Source organism: Balaenoptera ricei, chromosome 10, assembly GCF_028023285.1.
Source record: "Balaenoptera ricei isolate mBalRic1 chromosome 10, mBalRic1.hap2, whole genome shotgun sequence".
NCBI classification, from domain to species: Eukaryota; Metazoa; Chordata; class Mammalia; order Artiodactyla; family Balaenopteridae; genus Balaenoptera; species Balaenoptera ricei.
Genome location: NC_082648.1, coordinates 47,527,279 through 47,541,403, shown reverse-complemented (window position 1 = coordinate 47,541,403; position 14,125 = coordinate 47,527,279). Strand labels below are relative to the sequence as shown.

General features: G+C 52.8%; 2 protein-coding genes across 3 annotated transcripts; one reads left to right on the top strand and one right to left on the bottom strand.

Moving 5' to 3' along the window:
• Positions 1–584: 584 nt before the first annotated feature.
• On the top strand, positions 585–8,283 carry ZBTB39 (zinc finger and BTB domain containing 39). Its single transcript, XM_059936238.1, has 2 exons — positions 585–676; positions 2,224–8,283. The coding sequence occupies exon 2, from the start codon at positions 2,268–2,270 to the stop codon at positions 4,401–4,403; it is 2,136 nt and encodes a 711-aa protein (XP_059792221.1). The 5' UTR covers positions 585–676; positions 2,224–2,267; the 3' UTR covers positions 4,404–8,283.
• Positions 8,284–10,747: 2,464 nt separating this feature from the next.
• On the bottom strand, positions 10,748–12,687 carry GPR182 (G protein-coupled receptor 182). 2 transcript variants are annotated; one of them, XM_059934657.1, is made up of 2 exons: positions 12,494–12,687; positions 10,748–12,077 (listed from the first exon to the last, which is right to left on the bottom strand). In XM_059934657.1, exons 1-2 carry the CDS (start codon positions 12,626–12,628, stop codon positions 10,773–10,775), a joined length of 1,440 nt encoding a protein of 479 aa, XP_059790640.1. In that variant the 5' UTR covers positions 12,629–12,687; the 3' UTR covers positions 10,748–10,772. The 2 variants fall into 2 exon arrangements, with proteins under 2 accessions (XP_059790640.1, XP_059790641.1); XM_059934658.1 differs by having other exon boundaries at positions 10,748–11,967; positions 12,494–12,603.
• Between the last annotated feature and the right edge of the window lie 1,438 nt (positions 12,688–14,125).

The window sequence follows — 14,125 nt, the reverse complement described above, 5'->3', positions numbered from 1 at the left end:
GGAGGAGACGTAAATTAATCAAACAGTCTCACAGCTTCGTGTAAAACTACAACAGCAGACGTTTTGAGAGTAAACTTCTGGGAATATGAGATGTGGAACAGGGAAGGCGATTTAAGCTTAGAGCTGGGATAGGGTTTTTCACTTCTCCAGGTACTAGCGCGAGGAGGGAGTGGTCCTGCACCAGGAGGATCAGTGCTTCAGAAAAGCCAGGCCTGGGTTGGGGATGGGGGTGTTGGAAACGTCCTCACAGTTGCCCGCGGAGCCCGGCGGCGGCGGTCCTTGGGCCGCGCGGGAGTTGGAGGTGGGGCCGAGGGTCCTAGGTAGCGCGAGGGCCCGGCGGGGAAGCGGAGGGGGCGCGAGAGGTGAGGGCGGCCGGAGGCTCGGCGGCTTTAGCCCGCTGGCCTCGCGCCCGGCCCCGCCTTGAGGGGGCGCTGCCTCCTCCTGGGCGGCTGGGGGCGCTGCGGCCGAGCGGCGGGGGGCGCTGCCTCCTCCGGGACGGCGGGGGGCGCTGCGGGCCGGGCGGTGGGGGCGGCCCGGGCCGGTGCGGCGAGCGGCGCGGCGGATGGAGAGTCTGGCCGCGGCCGGCGGCGCCGCCTCCTCGTCGGGCCGGGCACGGCGGGCCGGGGCCTTTGTGTGAGGCGGCGGCGGCGATGGTGCTCGAGCCCCGCGGAGCCGGGTAAGCGCGGCCCGGCCGAGGGCTGCCCCGGCCGAGGCCCGACCCCCGTCCCGGCCTTTCTCTCGCTCTCGCTTGGCTCCCTCCTGCCCGCTCCCCTCGGCCGGACCTATCCTCCCCGGCAGCGCGCCGACCCTGGCCGGCCCCGCCGCCTATCCCCTCGACCCCAGTCCGGCCCCGCGCCCCGCCGCCACCCCCCGTCCCCCCCCGAGGTCGCCCTGAGGAATTCCCCCGCTGTCTGGGGAGGGACCGAAGTGCTCGATGCCTCCCAGATGCAGTGCCCCAGCCGGATCCAATGCCCTTCCTCTCGGATTCGACCCTCCAGAGGGGAGACGGCGGCGCCGCGGGATTGTTGGGGTGCCTTCTCCGAAGTTCCGAATCCGTCCCCTCCCACTGCCCGCTCGGGCTTCCCGGTGTCCGGACCTACTGACCGCTGATGTGTGGCCACCAGGGCCCGGGAGATGCTTGGCTGGTACCCACCAATGCTCAGAAGCTTCCTGGGCCCCAGAAAAAGTTGGGAGTTAGTCGAATGTGGTGAGGTGAAGAAAGAGTCTGTGTTGCCCAGGGCGAGTCGTGAGGCTGAGAGAGAAGGCAACTAGTTTGTCTTCTTTCTCGCGTGCAGGACTCAAAAAGGGGAAGAAGTGGTACTGAGCAAGCCTTTAGGAGTTACCTGTGTAATTAGATGCCTTCTTATGGCATCAGGTGTATATCTCTTACTTCTGGTTAACATAAGCATAAATCCTGAAAAGGGTGGGAAAAAGAATTGAAGCATATTTAGGTAATATTAAATGCCACAGTTGTGTTTTGCTTTGCTTTACTTCTCTGGTGTCTGAGTGTTTTAACTTTATCCACAGCATACAGAGAATATGATAGAGCAGTATCCGAATGGCTCTGGGCTATGGAGAGACAAGAGGGGAGGCAGGTAGCTTAGGTAGGGAGAGATGGGAACTCAAGAATAAGCAAGAGATTTATTTACGGCCTGAACGATCACAGCAATGATAGGAAACTAAAGGGTAGAGCATCCTTATCTTTTCCCCAACAGCTAATGGAACTTGATAATTGTGTTCAAGTATGTATATGGCATTTGGCATCATAAGGGAAGAGAATATACTCAGTGAGATAGGAAAGCCTGGATTCAGGAAGAAATTAGGAATTTAATATGAGAAAAATTTGAACCAGTTGCTCTGGTAATGAAGTATAAGATTGTGTCTAGAGGATGCTTCTGGCTTGGCTTTAAGGCACTAGCTTCTGTCCAACCAGGCCTACAGCTTCTCTTACTGACTCTTAAAGACCAACCCATCAGATTTTTTTCAATACTTTTGGATTTTGTGGTGACAGCTCTTGTCTTTGGGGGTATGCAGGGAGAGAGGTCACTGCCCCGTCACTTTTGCTGTCCTTGCCCCGAGCAGAATGGAGCAGGTGTCTGTCCATTCACTCCTGCTCTCTGCCCGGGGCTTGGAAACATGCAGACTGGTGGCATTTCGTCCTGCGGAACTCCTCACCGGCAGGGGTGTGTTTGGCCATCCACCTTTTCCTTTTGCTGTCCACAGATTAACCGTGCTGATAAGGAGGCAACCTCATAGGAGCTGCTAAGATGGGCATGAGGATCAAACTGCAAAGCACCAACCACCCCAACAACCTGCTGAAGGAACTCAACAAGTGCCGGCTCTCCGAGACCATGTGTGATGTCACCATCGTAGTGGGGAGCCGCTCCTTCCCAGCCCACAAAGCCGTGCTGGCCTGCGCAGCTGGCTACTTCCAGAACCTCTTCCTGAACACTGGGCTTGATGCTGCCAGGACCTATGTGGTGGACTTCATCACCCCCGCCAACTTTGAGAAGATTCTGAGCTTTGTCTACACGTCAGAGCTCTTCACGGACCTGATCAACGTTGGGGTCATTTACGAGGTAGCTGAGCGTCTGGGTATGGAGGATCTCCTCCAGGCCTGTCACTCCACCTTTCCTGACCTGGAGAGCAGTGCTGTGGCCAAGCCCCTGACCAGCACCAGTGAGAGCCACTCCAGCACCCTGAGTTGTAGCTCAGCAGAACCAGCCCATCCCCTTGGAGAACTCCGGGGTGCGGGGGAGCACTTTGGTCCTGATCGAAACTATGCGTTGCCTAGTGATGCTGGAGGAAACTATAAAGAGGAAGAGAGAAACGTTACCGGTGACACTAACCATAGCCTGCCTCTGCCGCAGCAGCCACTGCCGCCAAAGACAGAAGACCATGATGCCCCTGCTCCGTTCACGCCCGTTCCCAGTGTGGTGACCCAGCCAGTCCTAGGCACCGTCAGCATGGGCGTCCAAACCAGCACAAGCTCCTGCCAGCCATACAAAGTCCAGAGCAATGGAGACTTCAGTAAAAACAGTTTCTTCACCCCTGACAATGCAATAGACATCACCACTGGGACCAACTCCTGTCTGAGCAATAGCGACCACTCCAAAGACCCGAGCTTTGGGCAGATGGATGAGCTCCAGCTGGAGGACCTGGGGGATGATGACTTGCAGTTTGAAGACCCCACCGAGGAAATAGGCACAGCTGAGGAGGTGATTGAGTTGAGTGATGACAGTGAGGACGAGCTGACTTTTGGAGAGAGTGACAACCGAGAGAATAAGGCCATGCCCTGCCAGGTATGCAAGAAAGTTCTAGAGCCCAACATTCAACTGATCCGACAGCATGCTCGGGACCATGTGGACCTGCTGACCGGCAACTGCAAGGTCTGTGAGACCCACTTCCAGGACCGAAACTCCCGGGTGACCCATGTTCTGTCCCACATTGGTATTTTCCTCTTCTCCTGCGACATGTGTGAAACTAAGTTCTTTACCCAGTGGCAGCTGACCCTCCACCGACGGGATGGAATATTTGAGAACAACATCATCGTCCACCCCAACGACCCCCTGCCTGGGAAGCTGGGTCTCTTTTCAGGGGCAGCCTCCGCAGAGCTGCAGTGTGCCGCCTGCGGGAAGGCATTGGCCAAAGATTTCCACGTGGTCCGGGGCCACATCCTTGACCATCTGAACCTGAAGGGCCAGGCCTGCAGCGTCTGTGACCAGCGCCACATCAACCTCTGCAGCCTCATGTGGCACACACTCTCCCATCTCGGCATCTCAGTCTTCTCCTGCTCTGTCTGTGCGAACAGCTTTGTGGACTGGCCTCTCCTGGAGAAGCACATGGCTGTGCACCAAAGCCTGGAAGACGCCCTCTTCCACTGCCACTTGTGCAGCCAGAGCTTCAAGTCGGAGGCTGCCTATCGCTACCACGTCAGCCAGCACAAATGCAACAGTGGCCTTGACACACGGCCTGGTTTTGGGCTACAGCACCCAGCTCTCCAGAAACGGAAGCTGCCGGCTGAGGAGTTCCTGAATGAGGAGCTGGTGCTGCAGGGCCAACCCGGGAATAGCAAGTATAGCTGCAAGGTGTGTGGCAAAAGGTTTGCCCACACGAGTGAGTTCAACTACCACCGGCGGATCCACACGGGCGAGAAGCCGTACCAGTGTAAGGTGTGCCACAAGTTCTTCCGAGGCCGCTCGACCATCAAGTGCCACCTGAAGACGCACTCGGGGGCCCTCATGTATCGCTGCACGGTCTGTGGCCACTACAGCTCCACCCTTAATCTCATGAGCAAGCACGTCGGCGTGCACAAAGGCAGCCTCCCACCTGACTTCACCATTGAGCAGACCTTCATGTACATTATCCATTCCAAAGAGGCCGAAAAGAACCCGGACAGCTGACTGGCTCCCAGCAGAGCCAGGGGGAGCTCCCAGGCAGCAGCCAGGACGTTGGTTTTCTAATGGCTGTTGGTCCCTCCCCAACCGAAGTTACAGTTTTGCCTTGCTAGGAGTTCTGTCCTGTCCTGTGTTGAAGAAGAAGAAAGAAGAAATAGCACATGAACACTGTTACTGTTTTTGAGAAGCAGGCCCTATCATGTTTACCTCCTTACCTGTTCTTGCCCATGGAGGGCTGTGTTTTTGATTCATTTGAGGCTGGTTTTGGGATCTCGTCAGGCAGTTGGTGTCAACTAGATCCCCTTCCCCAGCCGCTCGAGTTTTAGTTTACTGATAGGTTTTATGCTGCTAAGAATCCAACCAACAGCCTCACTGAACGGAGGAGGTGGAGAGAGGTTTCACTGTGGGTATTACTGCCAGACCTCCAACCGGGACAACCAGCTATGAGAGAGATTTTGGGAATGTGGTCATTCAGAAAAGACTAGTCAGCAGGGCAGCTCACCTCAGGTGCCAGTCCCAGCCCTCAGCAGGGGAAAGGTGTCAGGGATGGAGGGTCCTGCTTGTTCCATGGCTCTAATCTACTGATTGGACAGTAAAATCTCTTGGCAGCTAGATCCAAACTGGGGACAAAGCTTTCTGTTTAGGTCAGAAGGCTTTGGGATGAATCCTTGCCAGCCAGAAAAGGTGTCCTGCAGTGCTGCCGGAAGTGGCAGCCTGGATGGGCAGGAAGGGAAGTTTCTCTTTTCTCCTCAATTCCAAAGAAACACGATTTTATGGAGTGATGGCCCAGGACGTCAGGCCTTCCCTGTGGGCAGAAAGGACAGGGAGCCACTTGGATGTAATCCTCTGTCATCTGGCCACGTCCATCGACCTTGAGTTTCCTGGTGGAGAGGTGGGGATGTCTCTGAAGCAGCAGCCTTGCCTTAATTTACATCCAGTCTCCCACCTAGAAGTGTGTTTTGGCCTATAGTGTAGATGAGAAGACCCCATGAGGTGGAGTGGTGGACTGTGAGCCCTTCAGGATTAAAGGGACCCGAGTAACTGGTGGTTTTTAGCGGGATGTGTGTCTGTCTGTCCCAGTCAGGTAACCTGTTGTTTACTTTGTGCTAACTGGGCCAGAGCTTTGGCAGCTCACCTTTGACCTGCTGGAATTTATCCTGATCTGTCATTGTGTCGCCACCAGGGGGCGCTATTGACCAGCAGCTGGTTCAGGCCCTCCCCTAGGTGACTCGGGAATGGGTCTGCCCAGTCCTGGGGTGCTGGTCGGCTCCGTTCTTAGTTGCCTTTTTGAGGGGGTCTTACCCAAAGAAGGCTTGAGGGAGAGGGCCCTCGGATCTCGCATCTCACAAGGTGGCACCTCAGTAACCCATACTACCTCACCTGCTCAGGCGAGCTCTGGGGGTCCCTGGCCTCGGCCCTGATACAGCCCCTCGTGGGACTCAGCAGCACCCCAGGTTGTTTTACAAGCAAGTGGTTTTAATTAACTCACAAGGCCTTTTTGGACATTAATATTTATTTATTTTTGTTTTTGTATACATATTACCCAGCATCTTTTGGATAAGAGACTTCAGGAAAATGAGCTTCTCCCCAGCAAGTAGCCATATTCCAGGGGACAATCCTGGCCAGATATTTGGGAAACAGGGGCTAAAACTAGGGGAGAACAGGTCAAGCCTTTAAACAAGCAAATTCTTTTCTTTCTCTCCAGAGAGTCTCTTGCAGAATAGACCCAGGGAACCATTTAGGTAATGGATGTAAATTCTAGAAAGTTGAGGCTTGTTAAATCCCTAGGCCTTCCATCCCCTTTCCATCCTGTGATTGAGTAGGTTGGGGACTGGGTTGAGGGGATCAAGTCACATGAAGGACCTTTTTGCATATTTTCTCATCCTTCCTAAAGTTGGGAAGCTATAATAAGACATACAAGTAAACCAAAGCTCCGTTGCTGTTGGACCTGCTGCCTCTCTCCCCAGCCCTAAACTGATAAAGCCTCCGCGTTTGTGCGCATGGCTATCTGGTGGGGTGACCATTACATGAAGGGACTTGTCAAGTGGCCACCTTTCACCATCTGAATCCAACTAGTTAAATGTTCCCTTGGGACATTCTTGTCAGAAAGCAGTGCTGAGACTTTTCTTCCCTGACTGACTGCTCCCTTTCTTCCCACGCTGACCATTAGACGATTAAGAAGGAAGGTGTGTAAAAGACTACAGTCACCTATCGGCTAAACTTTTCAAGCCTGGGTGGTTTCTCCCAGATTGTTGGTGAGGACTGAGGTTTGAAGGGCTGGATTTGAGAGTGGGGATACTCACTGGAGCCCAGCCAGGTAGCTGAGAATGGATCACTATGCTGGAGAAACCCTCTTCCTTAACAGAGGGTATCATGGTTGCTCGGTAGTCTGTATACTTAACCTGAAACTGTGAAGTTTTCCCCTTTTGCCAGTAAACCAAAAAGCAAATCCTTGAAACTTTGCCCCTGAAACACTAAACAAGAAACTGCACCCCCTGATCCTCCTGAGGCAAAGTGGTCAGCCAGGGTGGCCTGGCTGGTTGCAGTCAGACATGTAGCAGGGTCAGTAGCTCATGAGGCTCACTGACCAAACCCTGTTCCCCTGCGTGTCCCCCATGTTCGCACCTCAACCCTTCCTCTGTTTGGAGTCATGTTTGCTGCCTCTGCCACCAGCTCACCCTTTTCTGCACTGTTTTACTTGAAACACTATATTGTGGCAAAGGGTGCTCTAGGATACCTGGTGGAAGGTATTAATCGTATTTTGAATTTCAAATTTTTTCAACTGTTCATTGGATTTTGTTGCCCTCTCTGCCCTGGAGCCCAGTTTAGCACTGTCTCCTGCTGTATTGTTCCAAAGTTCTGTTTGATCCTTGAATGTCTTTTCTTCTCCCTTTTCCCCCTTTTTCTTGTTCTGTACTCAGGACCAGCTACATATTTACAGAGCCCATTGTTTAAAAATTATTAAGAATTTCAAGATGGCGACTAGAGCATTAAAGCAAACACGAGGCCATTCCCAACTCTTTTCCTAAGGGAAAACGGGTGATACTCTAATGGCACACTGTAAACAGCTGCTGTGGCCAGAGGAAGGGATCAGTATCCTGGTGCTCCTCTGGCCCATCCACGGCTCACTGATGCCACAGCACCTGCTGGGAAGCTCTGCTGTACCCTGGTATTTAGTCCTAAATTTTAAGACTCCGTGGAGTCTCTCTAGTTCATGGCTAGTTGGGAAGAAAGGAGGTGGGGGTGGGGGTCAGGAAATGGATAAAAATTCTTTCTGACTTTCTTCTGCTCTGTCAGTACCCTTTTGTCTCTAGGACAACCTTTGAGCTTAAATACCTTCTCCCCAGTCTGCTGGTGGATTTTCTTCCTCTTCTGGCCACCTGCTGTGCCCTAGTCCCCAGACTACTCAACTTTGGAAGTGAATTTAAATTCCTTCATAGATGGGCATGAATTTGGTGGCATGGAAGTGGGCTGTGTGGAGAAATCTGCCCATCTGGGAGTCCCCACGTGTCCTTTTCCCTGAGTCCTGCGCTGAATGAATCAGGAAGCAGGGCACACAGCGTTGATTTCAATGTGATAACTCATGGTAAACTTAACATCAGAACGAAAAGGAAACTTTTACCTTGGATGTTTCTTTAACACCCTTCCCCTGTCCAGTCCACCCTCCCCTCCCACCTCTACTAGCTAAATCTCTTTTGAAACCAAGAAAAATTGTTGACGTCTTAACTCCTTCCATTAAATTAATAAGTACTGACCTCCTAATATTTAAGTGTTTACTATCTATTGCTGTAAAGTTTTGTATATTTTGTAAACTTTTTTTCCCAAATAGTAGATGTCTAAAATCGTTGTACATCTGATTCTTTTATATTCCATTGTTCGGCACAAAGTGTGGTTTTTATTTAGAATAAAAAAAGGAAATTTGAAATGGGAATTCTTTTCTTATTTACTGTGATCTTGCTCATCCCTCAGAGTTCAGAGTATCAGGGCCATCACCCTTTCAGTAGCAGTATTCTGCTCAGCAGGTGCCAGAATTCTTTCAGGTAGCACATTTTCTTTTCCTGTAGCTGGAATTCCCCGGGCTTGACTTGATCTGTTTTTAGTGGAAAATTAACTCAATGGCCCAGCCTTTTCAGAGGGACCATCTCTGAGGGGAATCTTCTGTTGGCCCAGAGAGAGCAGTGGGACTCTGCTAATGTCTGGTTGGACCAGAGATTTGGCTGCAGATTGTCTTGCCAGTGCCATTTAATTCACCATGACGTGATATGTCAGAGTGGAGAGAGGCAGATTCAGAGAGGGGGGCGGAGGTTTGGCATAATTTCATGAGGTTGGTAACAAATGTCCCCCCACAGAGAAGAGACAGACCTCTAGAAGTTAGGGTGCGATGTGGTCCATTTGGTCTCAGAGCACACTGCTTGGGCCCAGGCCCCCATCAGTGCTCTGCAAATGTAGAGCAGAGGGCCTTGCTGATATCAGCACACCAGTTCTCCTCTCAGGCCCTAAGGAAGTATTTGTGCTGCCAGGGTGATCACTGGTTGCCAAAATGGAGTCCATGAGAAGAGAAGATGTTGGGAAAGTGGACTCAGGTAATCTGGGGTGTGACAGAGATGTAAAACTGGGTTTTCTGAGACAACCTCTGGACCCTGAGTCAGAGGGGTCAGTGATAAGGGCATTGGATCTGGGCTGGGTTTTTATGTGGGCACAAGTGAGGAAAGTCTTTCTAATACATTCTGTGCATTGTTAGGTTCAGCCCTTACTGCAGCACCAAGTCACAACCCAAACTCCCCTGGTTGAAAAAGTTTTCAGGTCTGTGCCACCAAGCAGCTGTTTGAAGCGTTAAGACTCTTTAAAAAAAAAAGAAAAGGCCCTTTTTCAGGTTTGGGCCCAATGAGCAGGGGGAGTTAGACACAGATTTCCCTCTGTGCTCCTGACAAACGGGTTCATACACCACTGGAGCACATGTTTAATGCATCTGGTGAATACAGTCTCAGATTTCTAAGTGCAGAGGAGATGGTGCTCCAGGTCAGCGAGTGGTTATTCCAAGTTAAACATTCCTGACATACTGAGCACTTGAGCAGGACAGAAGGTCTCAGTGACTGTGTCCACAAACCTTTCGTTCTCCACAGGCAGGATGGAGAGGCGGAGGGCTCGGGACTGGTGGGCTGGGACCTGCTTCTTAGGCTTTACTTCAGTCAGAGTGCTTCATGGACATGGTCCTAGTTTCCCAAACTGATAAATGAGCCCTTTCCAGAAGACCTCCGTGTTAACAAGAGGACTTCTTTTCCTGTCTATAGGACAAGTGTTAATAGAAGTTGCTGGACAGGAAAATTATGAGACGACTTGGCCAGGAAGAAAGAAGTCTGAGGGTGAGACCTGACGTAGGAGAACACCAGAACTCTGCCCTGTGACAGAATCGGAAGATTTCCACTTCCCCACCCCATGCAGGGGCAAAGGCTGGGGGCAGAGCACTTGTCAGTGCCTGCTGCTGCCTGTCGCGAAGTCTGCTCCCAGAATGGATGTCTTGATATTTTCCTATGATCTGGAGAAAAAGGGAGGGACTGAGGGTAGAAGTCTGGAAACCTGCTAGACCCAGAGCTGGGGGAAGATGGGCTACGAGGAGCATGGACTCTGGGACAGCTCCTCTGCTTTGGGGGAGGGGATCAGGATGGACGAAGGGGAGAGTATCAGCAAGGAAATGGAGCCCTTTCCTGCATGGCGGGGGTGGAGAATCCTCGAGCCGGCCCAGCTGCAGGGTGCCTGTCTCAGACCTCAGCTTCACCCCGCCCCTGCTGTCCCCACCGCCCACCCCCTCCATTTATCATCACACTGAGGATGCACTGCTAGGAAACAGCCTGCTGAGGCCTCCTGGCTCCTTGGCCTCTGGCCTCTTGTCCCTGTAGCCTACATGTGTGCTAGAAGATCAACAAGCACAAACACAAAAGGAAAGTTGTGTGGGGTTCCTGTGGAGCTCACTCCTTCCGGCCAGGGTGGTTTCTGAAACGGGTGCGTCTGGTTTCTGCTGAGCATCTCTTTAGCTTCAGCTCCCTTCCCAGTCCCAGCTTGCAGTGCAGACTTTTTCAGAGATCCAGAGTCATGTCTGTCTCTATTCTTTATTTCTCCTTTCCCCCTGCGTGTCTCCCTTCGGCACAGGGACTGTGTGGAATGGTACAACGCCAAGGACCCGTTCCCTCTCCCTCCCTGCCTCCCACCCCGTTCCCTGACTTCAATATTTTAAGACATACTCAAAATTGGGCCATGAGGGCTCTGACTGTCTTCCCCTTCCCCCGCCCCCGCCCCCCCCTCCCAGCCCCCCCCCCCAGATCTCTCACCTACACTTCCAGCTTTCTACTTGGCTGGTAGAGGAGACTGGAATCTTCCTCAGCTGGCTATAAGAGCCCGAGGAGCAGAGGTGGGTGGGGTGTCTGCTTCCTGGAAGTTCAGGCTTGGGTGGTGGTGGGGGCTGGCCGCAGGGCGCTGGATGCCCTCCTTGGTGATGACAATGGAATGCTGGGTGGAGGAGGAGGAGGAGGAGGAAGCATGTCTGCCCTCCCTGGCCTGGACCTTGGGAAGGTAATGGACCACAGCGTTGAGCAGCCGGCCCCGGAAGCTCGGGCTGAGAAAGTTGTACAGGATGGGGTTGACGACGCAGTGGAGCATGGAGAAGCAGTCAATGATGTCGTAGAAGAAGTAGAGCAGGTGGGCCAGATAGCAGTGGAGGGAGATGTGGGTCCCGTGCAGTGTGATCAGCAGCAGGGTCACATGGTAGGGCAGCCAGCAGATGACAAAGACAGCAATGTAGGCACACACCAGCAGGCAGTGGCGCCGGCCCTCAGGCTGTCCTGCCCGCCGAAGGCGGCAGGCCGTCAGCACGTTGAAGACCGCGATGAGAGGGAAGGGCAGCAGGAAGCCCAGGACGGTGGTGGACAGGGCCACCATCAGGGCCCATGTGCTGTACGTTTCAAAAGGCGCCATGAAGAGGCACATGGGCTCAAAGCTCTCTACCAGCCGGATGTGGACCACCTCGGGCAGCGGGATGAGGGCCGAGAAGACCCAGACCCCGGCGCACACGGCCCGCCGCCCTTGATGCTGGTGGCGCTGCCAGGAGGGAGAGGCGTTGGTGAGGGTGACGTAGCGGTCGATGCTGAGGCACACCAGGAAGAAGATGCTGCTGTACATGTTGGCAAAGTAGAAGTAGTGAGTGAAGCGGCAGGAGAAGCTGCCCCAGAGCCAGGTGTAGTCCAGCGTGACCTCCAGCATCCACACGGGCAGAGACAGGACGATGCCCAGGTCGGCGATGGCCATGTTGAGGACGTAGAGGCGCAGCAGCCCTGCGCGGGCTGCCCCGCGCCAGTTGACGCAGATCACCAGGAGGTTCTCCACCAGCCCGACCACAAAGACAGCCAGGTAGAGCACGAAGAGGGCCACTCGCTTGGTGCTCTCGCTGAGCTCCATGTGGCACTCGGGCAGGGTGTGGTTGAAGAAGTGGAGCAGTTCCGTCCAGTTGTGGATCTCTCCCGCCTCGCTGGCGGGCGCCACGCTGGGCCCCGTGGCCGACATGAGGACCAGCAAGTGCCTAGTGGGGAGAAGGGAGGGTTGGAAGAGAGAGGAGGCCTCGAAAGCAGCCTGGTGTTCCCAGGGTCGCAGGCCACAGGGGCCAGGAGGCTTCGGGGAAAGATTCTGCGTCTGAAGAGGCAAGAAAGGGAAGTGTAACATTCAAACCGTGAATAAATAGCACGCAACTCACTGCTGGCTTTAACCCACGAACAGAAATATTTTGTTAAGGGGTCTCAGTGGTGGGAGAGACCAGAGACCAAACGCTTTCTCCCCAGCCCGGCCAGTCCCGCCCTCCTCCAGCCCAGGGGGGCTCAACCTCCACTTCTCTCCTGGCGCTTCACCCTTCGGCCCTTTCACACAGGCCTTCCTTAGGGGCTCTTGCTCTGTCTTGCTATTTGGGCCTTGTGTATGGGACACACATACACAAACACAGACATAGACACACACACCTCCAGTTCATCCCTGGGAACATCTGTGGATCATGCAGGAAAGCCAGTCGTCTCCAAACTCCACTGCCTTCTTCCCTGAGAGAGGGCAACACTCACCTGAGTTTCCCTGTTGGGAGCACTTCCGGTCCTGGAGGCCCGGCAGGTCTGGACTGCTGCGGAGCTGTGGGGAGGCTGGAGGGACTGTGGCCGTGGGGCTGGCTTTGCTGCAGGCTTCAGGGCCGCCCTTCTCATCCGGGAAGCAGTATCACTGGCTGAGGCTCTGTGGGAGAGGGTCGGGGTTTTTCCTGCCTTCCCCCAATCCAGTTAGAGGGGAAGTCACAGCGAAACATCCAGTGTAGCGGTGACAGGGAGGAGTCAGGCTGCAAGCGTTAAATTCCAGACTCCTGTGGCTGTGTGAATTTACCTCTTTAAGCCTCAGTTCTCTCCTCTGCAAAATGGGACAGCAATAGTATCTACTAATATGGGTGTCGGTGAGAATTAAATGAGCCATCAAAGTGACGTGCTAATGCTTTACGTATGTATGTATTTTCCACCCGATAAATGGGATTGGCCTCCCACTCTCCCCTGTCTGTCTTGATACCTACTGAAGCAGAACTGGATGGGGGTGGGAGGGCTAAAATAAATCTGAAAATTATTCAGACATAATCACTCTGGCTCTTTTGCTGAATGGCCATCCCTGCCATTCCCCCAGCCTTCACTTTGTGATCTGAGGTGAGAATCTGGAGAGAGAGGTAGACTGAATGTGGGTGGGGAAGGGGCTGTGTTGAGCTTCGGGGAGACTCCTGGATGGGGAGGGGAAGGAGAACAGCATTCTCCCCCCTACAGCTCATACTGCTCTGGCCACGTGTGGAGGAGAGAGAGAGGGAGAGAGAGAAGACAGACAGACACCAGGCCTCTCTCTCCCTCCAAGCCAAGGGGAAGGCTTGGAGCCCCCGGATTTGTGTTGTTGGTGAGCATCAAGTGTCAGCAGAGCGTCCTGCTTCTCAGAGCTCTTTCACCTCAGTTAGTCATTTGATGCCTGATGTACCTCTGTGGGGAGGGAGGATGGGCTTCCTTATCCAGAGACGTTCCCTGTCTCACACAAGCCACACAGCAGCAGCAAAAAGAGAAAAGAACCGCCTGGAGCTGGGCCCATGTTTTGTAGGCTGTAGGGCCAGGGGTGTGCTGGCTGGAGGGGATTAAATTTAATCGAGGTGAAATCCCTATGACAACATTAACTATTTTAAAGTTTACAATTCAATGGCATTTAGTATTCACGTTGTTGTGCAACCACCACTTCTATCTAATTCCAAAATATTTTCATCACCCCAAAAGAAAACACCACACCCATTGAGCATGCAGTCTCAAGTCCCCTCTCCCCTCAGCCCCTGGCAGCCAACTGGTAACCACCCTTCTGCTTTCTGTCTCTGCGGATTTACCTATTAAGGATATTTAATATCAGTCAAATCATGCGTGTGACCTTTGTGTCTGTTTTTTTTCACTTAGCATAATGTTAAAAAAATTTTTTTTATTGAAATATAGTTGATTTACAATTTTGTGTTAGTTTCTGGTGTATAGCAAGGTGATTCAGTTATATATATATATATATATATATATATATATATATATATGTATTCTTTTTCATATTCTTTTCCATCATGGTTTATTATAAGATATTGAATATAGTTTCCTATGCTATACAGTAGGACTTTGTTGTTTATCTATTTTATATACAGTGGTTTGTATCTG

What these genes read in the sequence shown, in the direction of transcription:
- ZBTB39 (XM_059936238.1), top strand. Translation starts at nt 2,268, where the DNA reads ATGGGCATGAGGATCAAACTGCAAAGCACCAACCACCCCAACAACCTG.
- GPR182 (XM_059934657.1), bottom strand. Translation starts at nt 12,628, where the DNA reads ATGAGAAGGGCGGCCCTGAAGCCTGCAGCAAAGCCAGCCCCACGGCCA. An exon ending in CTCCCAACAGGGAAACTCAG is followed by an intron (nt 12,078 to 12,493) that starts GTGAGTGTTGCC and finishes TTGCCTCTTCAG; the next exon opens with ACGCAGAATCTTTCCCCGAA.